General features: G+C 35.6%; 1 protein-coding gene across 5 annotated transcripts in view; it reads right to left on the reverse strand.

The window, feature by feature from the left end:
- Positions 1-22,151, reverse strand: part of SSBP2 (single stranded DNA binding protein 2) — a 336,625-nt gene that overhangs the window by 17,876 nt on the left and 296,598 nt on the right. For all 5 annotated transcript variants that reach the window (XM_023214970.1, XM_023214972.2, XM_023214974.2 and 2 more), the window contains 4 exons: positions 10,087-10,122; positions 8,170-8,224; positions 3,962-4,032; positions 1,902-1,980 (listed from right to left, as the gene is read on the reverse strand). In XM_023214970.1, the coding sequence (XP_023070738.1) occupies positions 1,902-1,980; positions 3,962-4,032; positions 8,170-8,224; positions 10,087-10,122 (241 nt within the window). The remainder of the gene's footprint in view (positions 1-1,901; positions 1,981-3,961; positions 4,033-8,169; positions 8,225-10,086; positions 10,123-22,151) is intronic.

The raw sequence follows: 22,151 nt of genomic DNA on the forward strand, positions 1-22,151 counted from the left end.
CCAAGTATAGGTAAAAATCTTCTGAAAATTATATTCTGGTGACTAAGATAATGAGAGCCTTTTAACTATACCAAATATCTTTTTGTGAATAGTTCTACAAATAACAATATTGCAAAGTGAATTGTTTTGCAATAAATTGGAAAATAAAATCCAAGAATGGTGCTGTCCAACAGAATTTTGTGCAATAACGGAAATGTTTCTCTGTGATGTTCATTAAGGTAGTTATTAGCTACAAGTGGCTGCTGTGTACCTGATATGTGGCAGTGCAAATGAAGAACTGAATTTTAAAATTTTCTTAATTTAAAATCAAATAGTCACACATGGCTAGTGGCTAATGCAATTGGACAGTGCAAATCAAGACTTTGCAATCTAGTCAAAATAAGTACGAATTCTTAAAAGCTCAAAAGTCTCTTAGTGTACTGCAAATAATTTCTTGATTATTGATTTTCCAAGTATCAGAGGGAGGCATTTCCTGACCTTAGGTGGGGAAGCGAAATCTGTATATAACCTAAATTACTCATGAACATATTTTTTCCAACTTAAGTAAAAGATGAACCTTTTCCAAAAGAAAAAAAAATCATAACTCTCACCCCCATTGTCAACTTTTAAATTAGTTTATGGTCATGTTACTTAAACATATACGAACATAAAAAGTGGTTTTTTTTTGTTTGTTTGTTTTGCATTTAACTTATGTGAATGCAAAACAAATATAACTATAGTGTGTGGTATGACCTAGTCAATTTTGCAACACTTGTCTGTAGTTAAACTCTCACTAGTGTTAGAGTTTTCATTCACCTTGTAGCTATTTAGATTCATATGGTAAGAAGGCATCATTTATAAAGTATGTTTTCTTTTTCTTTTTGAGACGGAGTTTTGCTCTTGTCACCCAGGCTGGAGTGCAATGGAGCAATCTTGGCTCACTGCAACCTCCGCCTCCTGGGTTCAAGCGATTCTCCACCTTACCCTCTTGAGTAACTGGGATTACACGCACCCGGCATCCTGCCCAGCTAATTTTTTTTTTTTTTTTTTTTTTTTTTGAGACAGAGTCTTGCTCTGTCACCCAGGCCGGACTGCAGTGGTGCAACCTCGGCTCACTGCAAGCTCTGCCTCCCGGGTTCACACCATTCTCCTGCCTCAGCCTCCTGAGTAGCTGGGACTACAGGCACTCACTACTGTGCCTGGCTAATTTTTTGTATTTTTAGTAGAGACGGGGTTTCACCGTGTTAGCCAGGATGGTCTCCATCTCCTGACCTCGTGATCCGCCTGTCTCGGCCTCCCAAAGTGCTGGGATTACAGATGTGAGCCATGGCGCCTGGCCTATAAAGTATGTTTTCAACCATCAGTCACATACTTGAAATGGTCTTTATCATGAAGACAATGTAGGCAGTGTTCTCTTAAAAGAGAATCATTCAAATTATCCAGAATATGAATAACAATTTTATGTTAAAAAGGAGGCAAACATAAAAATTCAAAAACAAAATTAAGAAATTCTTGGAGAGAACTGAAGTTCTTCTGAGACTGTGTCCATAGAACTCTAGAGACAAAACAACAACAACAACAACAACAAAACAGCTGCAAGAATACTGCAGCCTTCTGGGTTGGGCAGGCATGACACGTGCCCACAGCAGCAATGTCTCCTTTTATGGTGAGACATGAGATTTCTATAGGTTAAAGTAAATAACTGTGAATATGAACTAGAACAATTCTCACACTTCTGATCTTCAAGTGATCTATAGTTATAACCAATAAAATGTTGATTAAACTATCTGTTTGAGGTAAAAGCTGAAGTGTTTAAAAATGAGTAGCTGGCTATGGAAGAACTTTGGAAACTGTAATATCCACTATGTAGAATTAAGGTTTTCTTCTGAATTTATTCTAAACATCAAATTGAAAAGCCTTACCTAAAGAGCCATTCATGTGATGTGACTCCATTCCTCCTAATCCACCCATGGGACCATCTGACCCAGGGCCCATTGGAAACTATTTTAAAAATGAAGAAAATCACTGTAATCACACTGAAAACAATGGCTTATCTCAATTTTACAATATATTTAACATTACAAGACACTGCCACAACTTATTTTTACTTTCAAGCTATGGAGATCTTTTACTTGATGTTTTTCAGGCTTGTGGATTCTCTAACTGGACTGTTCACCTCTCTCATATCATTTTCTCTGTGTTCCACATATAGATGTTTAGCTTAATCCTCAATCGTCTCCAAATTTTTCTTCTTCAGCTATACTCAGAAACTGTATAAATTCCAGTGCAAATTAGAAGATAAGCATTTTCCTCTATGATATTGACAAATTTTCTATTGAAAACCAAAAGTGGTTCTTAAGAAGCTGTTAAGGATATTGGCTTATTAATAAGAAAAATTCAATGTCATTATGACAACATTAACATTTTTCTTAGCAGGTGATCTGTCTTTGTTTAAATGGACATAATAAATAATTTCATCTTATAGGTTAAATACATTTCACTCCTTGGGGATGGCTGAATATAGCTAATTCTTCTTGGCAGTCTCAACCATGTTACTTCAATGACACTCAGACGTTCCACGGCAATTCTGCTTAACATTTTTTAAAGTAGTGGAATTCTTTTCCTCTTTCCTTTCTTTTCAGGTGAAATCTTACATTAGAAGCCTAGTACAAAACAGGTGTGTTATGATGGGGTTGGTGATAGAGAACCCATGGCCCACCCACTCAGTCTTCCTCTCATCTCTCTAGAACACTGAGGAAACCTGGAGCCCAGTTCAAAGACAAGTTACCTATGATTACCTTATACTTACAGGTAAGACAGCCCACTGAAAACACTTTCTCTTCAAATTTCCCATGCCAAAAGCATTTCTACCATGTTGTATGGTGCAGAATATTGACTATGGTGTGTGGATGGAATGGTGGTGGTGAGTAATCATGAAGGCTTTTAGGGAGAAATAACTGCCTTTGGCAGGCAACCCTCTACTTCACCACCTCCGTGTGGGAATAATATGGCCTTCTATCACTGTGGGCAATACAAACCACACGCTTATAACATTCCCCAAGAGAATGCCAATTTTGCTTGGTAAAATTGAGTATCTAAAAGCACACAGGCTGGTGTTCAGTAAACAAATTGGAATATGTATGCCTCACTGATGTAAGACATATATAAGTCAAATAAATTGATTTAAACTTATTGCTATTATTTAGCTTTTATCAAAAGCATAGTTTAGATATGGGTTGAGAAACTGCTGCTGGTAGGCCTAGTAGACTGCGAACTTTTATCTGGCTCCTACAGTGTTTTAAAAGATGCTAAAACTATAGGTATATATATTTGGTCAGTTTAGCATGTAACATATATATCTTCTGATTTTTCTTTGATTTCTGCTACCCTATATACACATGTATATGTGTATTAACTATAATCTGTTATAAATATTTTTGTAAACATGTAGGCCTTATAGATAAATAAAATGTTTTCCTGTGAGCTTCTGTGGAAAAATCACAACCATATGCTTTATTAAGGACACCCAAGTTCTTCCTGTAATAACTGCTTTAGCTCCATATTTAAACTCTAGATTTCATATTCTAAAAAAAACAAGCATAACCAACCTCCTCCTTTATTTTCAAGTTTATCAGGACAAAAAAAGATCACAATGAAAAAGCTTAGTGATGCTAAAAATGAGGTTAATATAAATGATTATATATAACCTGTCATTTTCAAGTAGTATATATCATTAATTATTTACAATAAAATAAGATGAAACTAACGTAAAATTACTTTGAAATTATATTGATATAAAGTCTCTGTTATATATGTGTACTATTTTTTTAACCCAGCTCAGAGAAAAGAATTTGACTTTTTGAATATCTAATAAGCTCTTGGATAATAAAATATAAAGTTTAAACAACATACAGGACATGGAATGCACTCAGAGTTGAAAGTCTTCAAATATATTCCAAAAATTTAAAAAATTCATATTTACATTAGGTCTGTTAGGTCCAGGAGGTACTGCATTCATTAAAGTATACATGTTATCGCCAGAGTTGGTTGAATCTGAAACAAAATATTACTTAATTAAAATATTTCTTTAGAATCTATACCCAATTCATCACAAAGTAACGATCAAAGATGGTTTGCATACATACACCTCTCTATATAAGCTGCAACACTTGAAACTGTCATTACTAAAAACAAATACCCAGTCATTTTCTGACCCCAAAATTATCATTCTGAGGCCATAAATTAGGTATGAGGAATAATCACTTCAATAATTAATGTAAAAGGAATATTAGAAATTTAAAAAATTATAGTAAAGTTTTTCTTTTAAAAAAAGATACTTCAAGCAATTACATGTGTGTGTATGTGTGTATATATAATATATAATATCTCTTAAAATTCAGATTCAGTCGCTTTTCACTTTTATTTCCTTAAGTTTCCTATATACAAATTTAAAAAACAGCTTTTTTACTTAATAATTAGTGAAAACTGGTGGACTATCCTGGCTTAATTCCAAAACAAAAAGATTAGAGTAAGAGTATACAATTAGAATAATGTAATTCTCTTGCTTGAACTAAAAGCCAGCTTCTTCCAGCACAATTTCCGATGAAATGTTTTCACTCACTTTATTTTTGATTTATTGTAGTAAAAATATCTGTACTACATATCCATATAAATATATGTAACATTGTGCAGTATTTAAAAAATTTATGTTTCATGCCTGTTAGCTAATTCTAATTAAGTCTCTGAGCATACATGTTTTTATAATATAAAACCTAGAGTGAAAGGCTAAATATTTTACACTGAGAAAATATAAATGATAAATTATGGTGTTTTATGTTTCCATATTATATAGTTTTCTTAAATATAATGTAGTAGGCCTATTTTATTTTGTTTTTTAGACGGAGTTTTGCTCTATTGCCCAGGCTGGAGTGCAGTGGCATGATCTTGGCTCACTGCAACCTCTGCCTTCCAGGTTCAAGCGATTGTCTTGCCTCAGCCTCCCATGTAGCTGGGACTACAGGTGCGTGCCACCACATCCGGCTGATTTTTTGTACTTTTAGTAGAGACGGGGTTTCACTGTGTTAGCTAGGAGGGTCTTGATCTCCTGACCCTGTGATCTGTCCATCTCAGCCTCCCAAAGTGCTGGGATTACAGGCATGGGCCACTGCGGCTGGCCAGTAGGCCCATTTTGAGAAAAAGATGTGTTTAAAATTTTTGTGCTGATTCGAGACAGAAGGTAAGTATCATTTACTTTCTCATGGCAGTAACCATAGAGTGGCAATTACTTTTCCTTTTACTGTGTGGTTACTCATTAGACATTAATAAGTTTATTATTTTAGTGTGCACTACTTACAGAGTAGGTCTCATGTCATTTATTGGTTGGCTGTCAACAATGACCCATAAATCTAAATACTGTATTTTACTTCTATTTGAATACAACATAATGTTGAAAAAGTTGGAGTGCCCACCTCAGGTTGACCCTATTTGTTTATTCTAAGGAAGTTCCCAACCTACTTTTGTGGCCTTAATTTTACATCCTTGTGTGTGCTGTATTCCTGTCAACCCAGGCTACTGGTTTTTTCCTGCAAGTGACCAACCTTTCCACCTCCATGATTTTGTTCTTTCTTCCTCCAAACAGCCCAGTCTCTACACACTGCAATTCTACTCACTGCTGAAGGGCTATCTCAAATGTTATGTGCTCTGTGAGGTTTTTTCCTGGTAGTTGCAAGTGCATGAGTGCTCCCCTCCCACTGAGTTCTGCCTTCCATTATAGGAATATTTTACTGCTTTATTCTTTCCTCCTGCTTCCAACTAGGATATAATAAGCTCATAGAGAGAAGGAAAGGGACCGTGCCTTACTCATCTTGTGTACTAAAGACAGTAAGTACTGCTAACTTAAATTTAACTGTTGGATCACACACACGATTAACTTAAAAAAATCTTGGATTGCTTTTTAAACATAGGAAATCTTCAAATGGGTTTTCAACTGTATTGGCCTTACTCTTGGTGAAAGGAAGATGGGTTATGTATTTTAAATATGCAGAAAGAAAAGAAATTTATCATTTTAAAGACTAATCAAGAATATAATTTCATCTGCTACAGAAAAAATTTGAGAGGGATAAGATTGGCATTTATGGCCGGGCGAGGTGGCTCACATCTGTAATCCCAGCACTTTGGGAAGCCAAGGCAGGTGAATCACTTGAGGTTGGGAGTTCCAGACCAGCCTGGCCAACATGGTGAAACCCTGTCTCTACTAAAAACACAAAAATTAGCCAGGTATGGTGGTACATGCCTGTAATCCCAGCTACTCAGGAGGCTGCAGCAGGAGAATCGCTTGAATCCGGGAGGCTGAGGTTACAGTGAGCTGAGATTGTGCCACTGCACTCCAGCCTGGGTGACAGAGACTCTGTCTCAACAAAGAAAAAAATATGTGTGTATGTATGTGTGTGTATATATGTGTGTGTGTGTGTGTGTGTATATATGTGTGTGTGTGTGTATATATATATATATTTACTGGAAAATGTCTGACTTCTTTTTATGTACAGAAAAACTTTACAACAAAGTGGACCTCCTGGGACCTCTTGTGGGTGGGGTGCTGGCTGAGTATTATAGGAGTGACTGTGACACAGGATGAACACATAAAAGAGTACGCAAAAAGACTAGGAAGATGTACTTGTGGCAATTTCTGGTTTGAAAGGAAGATGTAGTAAGATTACTTATTGCCTGCAATGTTCAGTGTTGCTCCAAAAACATTTTTTTAGTCTTATAGTGAAGCATTTATTATTCACATGCTACCTTCATAAATTAAACATTAACTTCACCATGTAAGAATGTAAATATGGGCAAAATGATCAGGTGATATAATTCTATCTTCAATGAATTGTATCATTTTCAATGAAGATGCCTTCAGGACACAGACCATTAAACATCCAAGGAGTTAGTGAAGCAAAGTAAAATTTTGTATTAATTATCAAGTTTATGATTTTTCTAAATTAAAAGGGCTCAAAATTAAAAATTTTTATTGGTATGATCAATGATACTGAATTTCAAGCTTCCATCTTAATTTCAACAAGCCAGTTAAAAACATGAGTTTAACAGTAAAACATCATAATCGAAAATATTTTATAATTATTAATATTCCCCATCTACTTAATCATCCCAAATAATAACTGATAGAGTTTTAGCCTATTTCTTTGTTTTCTACTTTCTAGATTTGTGTTATAGTTTCAAATGAAACTGTGATTATATTGCTGAATCATGAGATTTTATTTTTTCATGTCATTACAAATTCTTTGATAATAATAATAATGGCTCTATTATACTCCATCTTACACTTTAAACATTAATTTAATAGTTCCACTAAAATTGAATTAGGCATGAAGTTTGTGTCTACTGTTTTATTCTTGAGTATAACAAATAAACATTCTTCTACATAAATCTTGGGTTGTATCTCTGTCTAATTTCTAGTATTAGAATTATAGAGTCACATGGTATGAACCTTTTCATGGCTCTTGACACATTTTATCATAGCACTTTCTAAGAGAGGTGTGCCAATTTAGTCTTCTACTGTTAACAACCTCAAGACACATTTAATAATCTGTGTTAAAGTCTCAAAAATAAAGGATAAAACTATTTAATTATATAAAATGATTATGAAAATATTGATGTTTCAGTTTAGAAGATAAAAAACTTTTATTATTACACAATGAATTTATTAGCTGACTAATAAATACTTATAGACATGTAGGGTAAATAATACTGTAAATACGTCTTCATCCTTCATTCGTCTTAGTAAGATAATAGATCTCATGACTCTGATTTGGCATTTGAAACCTAATGAATCCATGTATTTAATGTTTTATTTATTCAGAAATTTTCTAAATTGTAGAATACTTGGATAGTTTTCTCAGTCTCAATAAATCTTTAAGTTTGACACATTTTTGGGTAATTCGTACAGATCAGCAGTTTTCATCCTGATTAAATCTGACACCCACACCATAGGAATTTTCTAAATGCTTAACTGGATAATAGTTATTTAAGAACACTATACTTCTTCCTACCCTGCTGCCTCTACTCCTTTAACCATCATGAGAACATGACTACTACTACCTTTATTTCATGCACAATTTCTATAGTCTGTGATTTTACTCTAATAATCAAATACCCATGTGGCTAGTTTGATTACAATACCTGCTGGACTAGGCATGATGGGTGTTCCTGGTGGCCCTCCACCTCCTGGAGGACCCTAAATAATTACACAAAATTTCAGTAAAAATAAGGCATTGCATAAGAAAAAACAGAAGTTAGACTTATATCTATAATAATCCAATTTGAAAATAAGAACAGAAATACATTTTCTCTATAATTTATTTTCTTTGAATGCACAATCATTTAAATATTCTACAAAACATAATTTAGCTTAAATATGTTGAGATTGTTTTGACAAATTTCCAAAAACAATGAGCCTGTAACATTAATTCATTATTCATGACTTAATTATATCAGTTACAATGAAGTTAAGAAGAAACCATTCAACAGGGCCTTTAAAAATCCATAGAACAGAAATAGTTCATATGTATTTTTAGTTTTTATAGAAAACTAAAATGATATTGACTTAGAAAATATCTTTAAAAATGAAGATATCTGCTTATTGATTCATATTTTTTAAAAAATGCACTGATGTCATTTCTTTCTTCTGTCAGCATCAATTGCAATGTTTCTGGAGCACTGTACCTTCCACTATCACATCAATTAGAAATGAAAGGCAAAGTTGACTAATGCTGTGGGTTACTGAGGCTGTAGCTACACAATCAAACTGAAATGGAGATTAGGTAATTCTAAAGTTAATTCAATAATTACACATAACCAAAATAGATAAGTCAGGCAATGGGTTTTAGGCTTTTTCAGATGCTCTATATAGAGCAATCAAATTAACTTTTAAATGGCAAAATTTTAACTCATTCTGAAGCAACAGATACAGCCTGCCAATTATTTCAGATGAGATTGGGCACATTCAGGGTGGTATGGCTATAGATCTGCCAATTATTTCAAATAATATCTGTATTTGCACAACTTAAAATTTATTTTGAATAAATGTCTATAATTTCATAAAATGATGTATCAGCCTTATTCATTAGTGACTTTAAGAAAAAATAGGTTTTATCCAAATTTTCTTACTTTCATTTTTATTTCATAGAAAATGCAAAGAAAGACTTGCTTAATTTTATAGCTCACATGAACACTGAACACTAAGTTCACAGGTCCAAAGCAGTGTGTGCTTTTCACTATATTAATAAAACACTATTCCATGGAGAGTGAAATGCTCACTGATTTTCTTCTTATGCATTCCTTTTTTCCCCTCCAGCTAGCCACCACTTCTGAACATTTCTGTAGGAAAGATTTCCCTTGTTATCATTTTATCCTTGTTTCCCTGTTAGGCGTTTCCCTCTAAATGGTGTAACATATTTTCCTCTATGTTGACCTTGAGATGTGGCTAGGATCATAATGTGATGATGATTAAAAGGTCACTTGTAAGCTCAGGAGGCCATATAAAACTTGTTAATTTGGCTTCACATTGATATGAATTTTTGGAAAATTTTAATGTGTACTAAATAGTAATAATGATAAAAATAAGTGTTCTCAATTTCAAAGAATGACCAAAAAATGAAATGATTCCTCTAAATTATTAGTCACTATTCTGCCGTCTAATTCATTTGTGATTGGGGGAAAGTTTAATGTCTTAGACACTATGTGTGGTGCATAGGGTTGCATGGGGGTGTAGATTATTCTCCAGGAGAACTGCAATTTCAAGCATATTATTGTGTAACTGGGGATTACTCTCTTCATGATTGGACAGAGTGTATTGTACTGGTTTTCAGAAACATATGCTGAAGTAAAACACAGTACTCAGGGCAATTCTGGCCAGATTGATAACTGTTTCACTAATGAACATCAACATATGTACTGAGGTTGGCAGATGAAACAACTCAAGATGTTCACTTCTTGGCCAATACACAGGGGCTCTTCTTAACATCTGGACAACTATTTCATTGCCCAAATAAAATGTAACATCAATTCTTATGAGCAAACAAACCCAAATGTACTTACTACGTAATTCCCAGGAGATGCTGAGGAGTATGGTATCTGGAACACGAATAGGACAAAAAAATTTTGATTCATGTAGCAATATGGACATTGACCTAAAATGAATTTATTTCATGATTTTTGGACAAGTTTTAAAATGTATCACAAAGCATAGTAAAGGATAAAAAAATTTATATCTGTTTAAGTACTGGAAAACTGAATAATAATAACTTGGATTTACACAAAAGAAGATAGATTTTAGTCAAGAGGATTTTAGACAGAATAATTGCTTTAAGTTACATTGGTTTCAGGTAAGTTGTACACATTGCATGATACTAATTACTTATTCTGTAAGTAGAAATATATATATATATATATTTGTGTACATAAAAAATGGGAAACCAGAATTTTTCAAATCAGTAGTCTTTACACATACAATTTCTAAGCTATGTACTTTTTTTTTTTTTTTTAAGACAAGTTCAGGCTACTACATTCATGCAGTATGGGTCAATACTTGATAAACAGCCCTTACCACTTCTCCATCCTTTTCTAATTAGATACTAGAAAACAATATAATAAATGCAAAAAAAGTTTGTTAATACGAGTCTCCAAAGACTATTAATTTGTGGGGATCAGATGTGGGTAACGAACTCCCTCTTTCTCTTCAAATCAAGCTTTTCACCAAGCTCTTTTCTAGAGATGATAAGGTATTAATACCACATTGCTGTGATAATTTAAGAAATGAAAAACCAGAAAACCTATGTTTAAAAGTAAGCCCTTGAATGTGTATATTAATAGTGAAAGTTAAATCCAAATATTTTCTTTTTTCACACAAGCTCACTAACTCACTTGCATGAAGATGCTGTACATCTATAACAGATATTTTTGTCTTATTCTGAAGAACACCAATAGATTACTCTCTACTTGAAGTCAGACAGCCAGGGCCAGAACAGGACCCTTAGAGTAGTGAAAAGATTAGTGCTTGTACCATTCTAAACCCTCTATCCCAGTACCTGCCATATAATTAAACATACAAATAATATGAAACCATAAAGTAAGTATAAGGAAGTACAACCAAGTTATGATTTCCTCTTGATAAATAATTACTTGATTTTTTGGAAATATTTAATATTAAGTTACTTGAAAAGCTTTTCTCCTCCGTATTTGGTGTTCCTGCTTTGCCTTAAGCACAGAACACATGTCCCCGAGGCCCTGCTTGGTCTGCCTATGAGTAATTCAGCACTGCAGATGGCCACTGATAGAATGCCCAGCATCACTAGGGATGAGAATTAATTCTGCTGAGTACTGAGATTTTTTTAAGGCAGTAAACGTTTACTTCATTTAGTGAATGAATACAACTTTGCTCTCTTGGGTCTCCTTCAGTTCATTATCTACCTACCATTCATCCTCTGCTTCTCATTTTTTTGGAGGGGACAAGGTCTTTTTTGTCACCCAGGCTGGAGTGCAATGGGACAAACATGGCTCAATGCAGTCTCGACCTCCTGAGCTCAAGAAATCCTCCTACTTTGGCCCCACAAGTAGTTGGGACTAAGGCGTGCTCCACCGCGCCTGGCTAATTTTTAATTTTTTGTAGAGATGCAGTTTTTCTATGTTGCCCACGCTGGTCTCAAACTCGTGAGCCAAGCGATCCACCTGCCTTGACCTCCCAAAGTGTCAGGATTATAGGCGTGAGCCGCTGTGCCGGGCCTACTTCTCCTTATTTAAATGTGAGTCTGCCTTTTCCAAATCACCAATTTATCTATTGGCTCCTGGGACCAATTTCATCTCTCTCTGTTTTTAGCACTTGGCTGATGTTCTTCTGTCACTCTATATTGCCTATCATCGTTCTTAAGCAACTTTAAGATACAATCTAGTTAGCCTTTAGATCTTTGGAATTTACAGTTCACTACCTTCCTTTACTTTACAGTATTATTCCCCTCTCCTCCATTTATGAGTATGGTCATATCCTAGGACTCTTTACTGAACAACTAACTCCCTTGCCTGACATCTTTCTTATTCCTCATGACTCTTACAAAAATTACTCTATATTCCAACCAGGGTTTTCTAGGATCACAATTCCACCATGTTTACTTAGTACATTATTTCTCTATTAGTTTATGACTAAACTGCCTCTGCCCCTGCTTTGTGGCACTGTCAACATTTTATTTCTGGCTCCAATGTCTTAAATTTATTATCATAAAGCCTACTTCGTTAATTTCCATTTCTTTGATCACCCTCTAGCCAGCCAACCTTTCTGTTTTAAAGCACAGATTTCCTGGAGAGAAACAGAACAAAGTTGACAAGGTCCAAAATGTAATCATGCTCTCCAACTTCCACCTCATCTTAACTAATATCTGGAAGCATTTTTGGCTCAGCCTTTATGAAAGCCTTGAAGCTTACTGGTAATGTGTCAGTAAACCCAGTAAACTTCATGGGGGACAAAAAGCCCTGATTTATAGTATTTGCCAGTTACTGTGATGTAAATATTTCCACATGGCAGATTTTAAGCTAACAGTGGTTTAACAAACAGCTCATGAAATTCCTGAATATTTAACAATGGACTCTTGTGAGCTGGCACTCACGGTGATTACACCATCCTGAGTAAATATTCTGTCTTCCTGTCATACATTGAAGCTATCGCGCTCTTGCTTTACCTTCATTTTCAGCTCAACATTCCATTATTTATAGATTTAAATTTTCAAGTACTCATCCCAGATAGGAAAAAACAAACTTTCTATTTATTTCCAAAGGTAGCTTTTTCCCAAGTATCTCCTTCTTAAGTCCTTGCTCCTTTTATATTATTTATTTTATTCTTTTTATTTATTTTTTGAGATGGAATTTTGCTCTTGTCGCCCAGGCTGGAGTGAAGTGGCGCGATCTTGGCTCACTGTAACCTCTGCCTCCTGGGTTCAAGCAACTGTCCAGGCTCAGCCTCCCAAGTAGTTGGGATTACAGGTGTCTGCTATCATGCCCGGCTAATTTTTGTATTTTTAGTAGAGATGAGGTTTCACCATGTTGGCCAGGTTGGTCTTGAACTCCTGACCTCAGGTGATCCACCCGCCTTGGCCTCCCAAAGTGTTGGGATTTACAGGCGTGAGCCACTGCACCTGGCCTCCTTTTATATTTTTAATTTCTCCTTCTTCATGATTCCTTCAAACAGTTAAATATAATAAACATTTAAAAATACTTTTTAAAATGTTATCTCAACTAGTTGTTCAATTTCTTTCAATTTTTTGCCCTGTCAAGCTCTTTAATTTTGGCATATGCTGTTTCTATTTCATAGTCTTTGATGTCTTTATTAAAAATCAGCACTTGGGCTCCTAGCCCTAGGACTGGTATTATAAAGGACGTAAAATATAACAATATAGGTAGAAGTACCATGTGGGTACAGAAGACATATTTGAGCTGGACAGCTGGGACTTACAGAGAGTAGATGCCTATCAGAAAGTCAAAGAGAAGAACTGCTATAAAAAACAAAGAAAGAAAGAAAAGAAATCATGGTTTATTTGGAAAATGCTATGCTATGGTATATAGCTGCTATAGTGTGGGGCTTACAGGGGGTTGTGGTAAAGGGTGAGGCTGCACAGTCAGACTATGAATGAATTTATGCTGTAGGAAGTAAGGAGTCATGGGTTTTATAGAGACACGTTCAAATGTATGTTTTTAAAGTCTTTTTTTATTTTTAAATGTTTTGTACAGACAGAGCCTCATTTTGTTGTCCAAGCTGGACTCAAACTCTTGGCCTCAAGATATCCTCCTGACTCAGCTTCCTGAAGTGCTGGGATTATAGGCATGACCCACCACACCTGGCCCTAAATTTATGTTTTAGAGAAATAAATCTAGAGGCATCATGGAATATGAATACAAGTTAGAAGACCATTGGAAAAAATCCAGGCAAGAGATGATAAAGAGTGATAGGCAGTGCTGATGAAGATAAGCAGGAGTAGGAGAATCTGAGGGTCATTTCACAAAGTACTTGGCAGAGCTTGGTGACAGACTGGGTATGGCAGACAAAGAAAGAAAGAAGTTAAGATAATTCCTAGCTTTTCAACTTGGTGACTGAGTAGATGATGGTGCTACTCATTTATACATAGGGAATTCAGGAAGTGGGGCAGGTTTGGGGAAATGTCGGATTATTGGATTTGAAGGCACCAGTAGACACTGAGGTAGATATGATAAACAAACTTTTAGAAACACAGGTCTAGAACATACCAGAGACCAGGGCTAAGGATACAGCTTCAACTGAATAAATTTCTACTTTGTGCTGGACAAGATACTTGATCTAGGATTCAACTAGATTTTTGGTAGTTGAAACAATATGGTAACATTAAAAAAAAAAAAAAAAAGGCAGCCAAGAAATATAATTAGAAAACATTGCCAGTTAAGAATGGGTGGAGACCAGGCATGGCAGTTCACACATATAATCCCAGCACTTTGGGAGCTGAGGTGGGAGGATTACCTGAGCCCAGGAATTTGAGACCAGCCTGGGCAATATGGCAAAACCTTGTCTCTGCAAAAAAAACAAAACAAAACAAAAATTAGCCAACCATGGTGGCATGTGCCTCTAGTCCCAGCTACTCAGGAGGCTGAGGTGGGAAGATTGCTTAAGCCCAGGAGGTGGAGGTTGCAGTAAGCTGAGACTGCACCACTTGCACCACTGCACTCCAGCCTGGGCAACAGAGTGAGACCCTGTCCTGACCCACTCCCTCAAAAAAAAAAAAAAAAAGAGAAAGAGAGAGAATGGTGGATATGTGACTGCATGAAAATCAGGAGAAATATAAAAAGTGAAGCAAGCTAGATTTTTTAAGAAGGAGGTGGATGCAGTGATTAGGAAATATCTAAACTGGGTTTATTCTTGAATGCTGTCAGGCTTTTAAGCTTTTTACGTTTCTGTGATACACCTAAAAGTAAATAATAAAAAAGTAATAAATATATGGAAAACTAAAGAAACATTATTAAACTGAAAAAAAGAAAAGATATTAAGACAAAACCAAGGAGTCAAATATCTCAAAAGTTAGGTACGACGAAGACAGAAAGTAAGTCACTGTGTTTGGTTGGGAAGTAGAAAGTCACTAATAACCTTCAGAATAGGACTTTCATGGGAATTGAAATGAGTTGAGAAGTAAATTCAATAAACTTCCATTCATTACCTGTTATGTTTCAGGCACTTCATTGCCACATGGTGATGAAAAAGACAGAAAGGCCAAGAAATTAATTATCTAGGAGAAGGTGGTGAGGGAGTGGAAGTGTGGGAGACATGGGATGGTGGCTGGAGACTGAGGAAGGGTTGAGAGAAGTTTTGTAGTGGTAACCCCTCCCAACTCTGGAGGAGTGGAGAACTAGGGCTTTCAGGTTGTCTTGGGATTTTGTTCACGGCACGGCACTAGAGGAAAGTTCCAGTCAATGGAAAGGAATATAGACTAAAGACTCATCTGAAAGAGTGAATGAGTAGGATATGCAAAGAAGTAACAAGAAATAGAATAAAGAGAATAAATAGGGACAGGCGTGGTGGCTCACATCTGTAATCCCAGCACTTCGGGAGGCCGAGGTGGGTGGATCACCTGAGGTCAGGAGTTCGAGACCAGCCTGGCCAACACGGTGAAACTTGTCTCTACTAAGCATACAAAAGTTAACTGGGCATGGAGGTTGGTGCCTATAATCCTAGCTACCCGGGAGGCTGAGGCAAGAGAATCGTTTGAACCTGGGAGGTGGAGGTTGCAGTGATTGTGCCACTGCACTTCAGCCTGGGTGACATGAGCAAAATTACATCTCAAAATAAATAAATAAATAAATAAAAGGGAGAGAGAGAATAGATAGAAGGGTCAGAATTGAAAAGAAAAAAAAAAAATATATATATATATATATATATTTCTATTTCAGAGGTAAGAAGGAAGAAGGGTGACTAAAGGTCTGATAACATTGGAAGTAAAGGGCAGAATCTGAAGAAATTTGGATCTAATGTTCTCTTCTTCTCCTCTGTAAAATATGACACAATTTTAGCCTATAGAGAAGGGGCCAAACATAATATAGGTGCAGAATGAGAATAAAGAATTGCAATAGTATTCACTGAGGAGGACAAGAAAAGTAGCTAAGGAAGAGTGAAAAAAACAAACTGCTGGTAAAGCATCAGGGAGGACCTGGTTGAGGTTGAACATCACAGATCCTAATTATAATGTGTCAAGCATAAGGAAAGAAATACGCATTAGACATTGTGGAAGAAGCAAAGGTGTCCTACAAATACTTCAAATTTAACGTTCAAAAAAACAAAAACCAAAGCCCCCAAACCTCATTGCCTACCTCTACACCTGCTGCTTTTCCTTTGATCCTAGCTCAGTTGTGTTATTCCCATTCTCCCAGCTACCTGGATTCAAAGAGTTGAAATCACCTTCAACTCTTTCCTTCTCTTTATCCTAAATCCTCCTTCTAACCCTACCCTATACTTTATATCAAATACCCATTAAGATGAAATGAAAGGTAAAAATGAAGATGTAGAAGATAAGCAAAATTAAAGGACTAGAAAGTCAGAAACACAGAATTCGAAGAACTTATTATTTGACAGAGAATAAAATTAAGGGCCACACATACTGTCTGGCTAATCTAGACAGATCACTCAAACGCTGTGATGAGAATCCAAATATTCTGAAATGTTCTGAGTCCCAATACCCATAATTGTGGTGCTCTGGTAGAGGGCAGAGGGCTTTCATTTTGTTAAATGATCTGTAACATTTTAGATAAGTGCCTTTCTTCAACTGTGAAGTTTAAAGCTATCTTACAAGCACTGGTTTACTAGAAATAAGGGAAGATAATATCAAGACATTATCTGTGCCACATGAAATTAAAAAATTCTACTATATTTTAGTGCTTTTTTGAAAAAATGAGCACCTATTTGTATACAGCAGAGCCTATTTGGAGTAATGTGTTCATATTTCCTTTAGGCTTAATCACTATTAATAGACTCTTATATTTTCCTTAAAGGAATTTCTCTTTTTCCTCTGACAAGTAAGCGAATTAATGAATACAATGCTACACTGAACATTTGTTGTTTCTGCCTATCCCCTCTTTTACTATCCATTCCTTTAATTTTCTTTGGTGAACTATTTCTGCCTTATTTTTTCTCCATGTGGCGTGGGTGGGACTCAGGATGACATTATTTAAACTTCTGGAACCAAATGTGCTCAAAACCAAAAATATACCTAGACTTTTCAGATATATGATCCAGTAATACTCTTTTTCAGTACAAGTCTAGTTTGGTTGGTTTTCTGGACCTTGTAATCAAAAGTGTCTATTTTCAATAAAATGCTTGATAATGATCAGAACTTGCTGCTTAGCCAAACCAAAGATCACAATCCTTTGTAATAAAGATAAAAAATGAAAAGTTACAATTAGGGAGTTTGTAAATAAACACCTAAGTAAGAATCTGAGACCAATACTGACTATAATGCTCAGAGGTAAGAAAAATAAAAATAAAAATCCTAACTTTTATTCGGAATTAAAAATATGAGTTTGCCCTTAAAAATGTTTTTCCTGCTGTCATGTAAAAGAGTGGCAAAAATATTTTTGACCAAAACACTTTTATATGACAAAATTGTGGACAAAGATTAGGCAATGAACACATATATTATGGATAATGACAAACAGGTTTCATACTTTCAGAGAAGTGACTTATAAACATGGCAAGTAGAAAGGCTAGACTGAACCCTGTAGGGATGGACTGAAATGGAAGCATCAGTGTGCACTCATGCACATTAGGTAAAGGTATAGATGTGTGTGGCTATGTGTATACACATAGATATGTTTCCTAGTTCTGTTAGTTGAGAGGGTCTAAAAGTTGTATTACTCTAGTGGGTTCTAAATACCAATATCCACTAAAAGAACCCCAAGCTCCTTAAAGAAGTGGCTGTTTCCAGGGCTAAAACTGGGAAAATATAAGAAGAGCTTCAAAGTGCTCAGAAAATAATAGGGACATGTTAAAAGGTTAAGTGATCTAGCTTAAAAGGGAAAACTTGGAACAATTTTAGCATCCTAAACACAGAGAATAAAATAATTCATGAATATATCTTACATACATAAATGAGTATGAATGGAAAAGAAAAAACAACTGTTATAGTTAGCTAACTAATAAATGGAGAAGAAAAGACAGAATTCAAAATATCCATTTGACAACCAATGAAGTAAAAAAGTGATTCAGGCAAGAATCATCAATAGATGTCCAAAATAGCAGATGAAAGTATAAGGAGGAAGAGGAGACTTACTATACATTCAAAGTGTGTCTCTAAGTTAATAAGTACAAGAGGAAAAATAGTGATTTTATAGTGGAGAAGCCTGACAAGCATCGCCTTAACTAAATGATCAAAATTAAGATTAACAATAATGGGACAAATCATCATGTGCCTCCTGAAATGATGAGAAAAACACATTTTTTTTCTTTTTTTTTGTTGGAGACGGAATTTCACTCTTGTTGCTCAGGCTGGAATGCAATGGCAAAATCTCGGCTCACTGTAACCTCTGCCTCCTGGGTTCAAGTGATTCTCCTGCCTCAGTCTCCAGAGTAGCTGGAATTACAAGCGGATGCTACCACACCCGGTGTATTTTTAGTAGAGATGGGGTTTCACCATGTTGGCCAGGCTGGTCTCGAACTTCTGACCTCAGGTGATCCACCTGCCTCGGCCTCCCAAAGTGCTGGGATTACAGGTGTGAGCCACCGCGCCTGGCCAAAAACTACAAAATTACTTCTGTAGTATCCCTGACAAATATGTATAAACTAAACCTAATCAGGAGGAAATAGATAAAACCAAATTATAGACATTCTAAATAATCTTGCTTGGAGTTTTTTAACTCTAAGGTTAAGAAAGACCAAAACAAACAAACCTCCTGCCCCAAACAAAAACAAGCTGAGAAACTGCTCCAAGTTAAAGGAGACAAAGAGACATGAAGGATGAATGTAACAAGTAAATTCGGATTTTCTTTTGTTAGAAAAGATTATTGGGCCAATTAGTGAAATCTGAGTAAGATCTATAGATTAGAAAATAGCATTACATCAAAGTTGATTTCCTGTCCTGGCGCGGTGGCTCACGCCTGTAATCCCAGCACTTTGGGAGGCCGAGGCAGGTGGATCACGAGGTCAGGAGATCGAGACCATCCTGGCTAACACAGTGAAATCTGGTCTCTACTAAAAATGCAAAAAATTAGCCGGGCATGGTGGTGCACGCCTGGCTGGGAGGCTGAGGCAGGAGAATGGCGTGAACCTGGGAGGCGGAGCTTGCAGTGAGCCAAGATCTCGCCACTGCACTCCAGCCTGGGCGACAAAGCAAGACTCCGTCTCAAAAAAAAAAAAAAAAAAAAAGTTGATTTCCTTATTTTGATCATTTTACTGGGGTTATAAAAATTATGTGCTAGTTTTTTAGGAAATATACATGCAAGCATTTAGGGATTTTAGGGATAACGTTTCAGGAAATTTAAACAGTTTAAAAATATGTTTATGTAAAGAGAGAAAATCATAAAGCAAATGTGGTAAGACATTAACAATTGGGAATCTGGGTGAAGGGCATATGCAAATTCTTTGTAGTACTCTTGCAATGTTTAAATCTGAAGTTATTTCAAAATAAACATTTAAAAGATAAAATAGTAAACAAAACATTTGAAAACAGCAAAAACAAAACAACTACTTTAATATGCTGCCTTGAGGAGTCAGAGACTAACTGTAGTGATACAAACTGAAAAGTGTCTTAATATTAAATATGGGCAGGAAGTCTAAGCACTTGGAATTCAACATAATTTGGATAAGTTGTCACCACAAAATGATCAATGGTTTTGGGGGAAAAATATCTCCTTAATACTTTTTGCTTCTGTTTCATAGAAGCCCTATGTCTTTGCTAGAAAGTCATCCGTTATCTATGATTTTTTTTTCCTTGTTCTTATAATGGTCATTTTCAGAGGCATACTTTTCCTTTGCATGCTCAGAATGATGACTACTTTCTCTTTCTAAAAGAAAACGATAGGCCTCCTCCACTTCTTTTCCCTATTCACATACTTTGAGTAAGGGTAGATGTTTGCACAGTTGATATATATTCATGGAGGAGACTGCTTTCAGCTCCATTACTTGCCTACACGTGTGCTGATCAAATGCCCATTTCAGACTGGTGGACAGCAGGTGGATGTGTACAGCTTTTACCCTAATTGCTAATGTTTCTCAGGGTCTAAAATAATGGAGAACTGCTAATGTGCTACAGCGCATTCTCCTACTCACAGTGCCCAGTGCTATGAAATCCTAAAGAGATGGAGTACCTAAAAAACTAAAAGTCATCAGAACACAGAGCTCTCTTCTCATTTATACTGTTTACTTGGATAATATACCCCATTGGTACGATGCAACATCCTTGTCAATATCAACTGCTCAAACCCTGTCTGCCTTCCTAGGTGCCTTGTGGGAGATATAATCTTTGGATGAGTATGTAAAAGAAAGTACTTATAGAGGTGGGTAGTGTGGGTGTGATTTGTACTCTGGTTGCCTGCAATGGGCAGTAAAGCGATGACTGGCTGATCTGACAATGAGGAATATGAGAAGGGTTTTTGTGCTTCTACGTGGGAAGGTTTACATAGTTAAGGTGAGCCACTGGTTGTGCTTTTCCATCTAGCTTCATAAGACATGCAGATAATGGATATTCTTTCCAGATTCTGGCACTGGGAAGACTGTCGGAGTTTTCTGTGTTACAAAAACTGTTTTCTTGCGTTCTTATTATGGGTATTTAAATACGAAGTTAAAATAAATCATCTTGACCTGCTAGACACTTTTCATTTTAAAGTGAAATCTTGAATGAATTCGTTAAGTCAAATAGTAAGAAGCTAACAGATAGTAAGAAGCAAACTCTTCTAAAGCATATAAGCAAACTAAAAGAATTTTGAAGGCGTAAAGGTATTCTATTCCAACACAATCTGGCAAGACACTATTTTAGAAGAAAGGTTTGTTGAAATTAAATAGTACACTGAAGACTCAAATGGAAGCAACATCATTCTTTTCACTTCAAATAATTTCAGTTACTTAGCAAACATCACAGCTATTAAAATTAAGAGAAAAGCAGAGAACATAAATTAACATTTTAAAAAATATATGGCAGTTATTTATTTGAGCTGAAAGTGATTCCCGCTTTAAAATAGTGATGGATTTAGGATGATTCTTCCTATACCCTAACCTTAAACATTGGATTAGTTTGATATTCATTTAACATTAAGGCCACTGCTAGCCAATGAAGATACCTTTGTACATATTAGCAAAAGGCATCCTCTTTGGGTAGATAACCACTGACTTCACAAGGGGATCACAGGTTGTATTTCATTCTCCTACTGACTCCCTTGACCCAGGAACCTTTGTGCAGTGCACATACTACACAGATGTACACGGCAGGCTTCTCTCACATATCGAAGAACTCAAGGTTTAAAGACAAGAAGGAAAAACATCTCCAGGATCACAACATTAAAATCATATTAATTTTAAGACCGATAGCTTAATTTTCAACCTGTGCATATATTTCTGTGACATTATTAAGATAGATAAATATTTGTGCCATCAAACCACTGCAACAAATATATAAAGAAAATTCCCAAGATATCAGGTATACATAGAGATGTACAGGATGGCAATTTAGCTAACAGGTACAAGGTAAATGTGCGAATGCTTTGTGGGGCAACAAGAAAGCAAACCTAGATGTAACTGATACAGCAAATGAAATCATAATAATTTGACTTCTTCTAACAGAAGTTGATAGTATTTGGCAACTTAGTGATTATTAATAGTTATTTTAGGAGATGAAACCATTTTGTGACACAGATCGCTATTAATGGGCTATTGTAGTATTTCAATTTTTATTTTTGAAAGGCTTGTTGACAATAGAATGCATGTTTATATTAGACCTTGAAGTGAAAGAAAATTATGTAATTTCAAAAAATTATGCATCTTTTTCTAAAATATATATTAAACTTCTTTTTGAATGATTACTTAAAAAAAGGTTACTACAACCACCTGCAAGGCTTTCAAAAAGCAAAATGTTTTTGTGATTTTTGTTAAATGTTACAAAATGCAAATACTTTAAAAA

Source organism: Piliocolobus tephrosceles, chromosome 4 (assembly GCF_002776525.5).
Source record: "Piliocolobus tephrosceles isolate RC106 chromosome 4, ASM277652v3, whole genome shotgun sequence".
In the NCBI taxonomy this organism is placed as follows: domain Eukaryota; kingdom Metazoa; phylum Chordata; class Mammalia; order Primates; family Cercopithecidae; genus Piliocolobus; species Piliocolobus tephrosceles.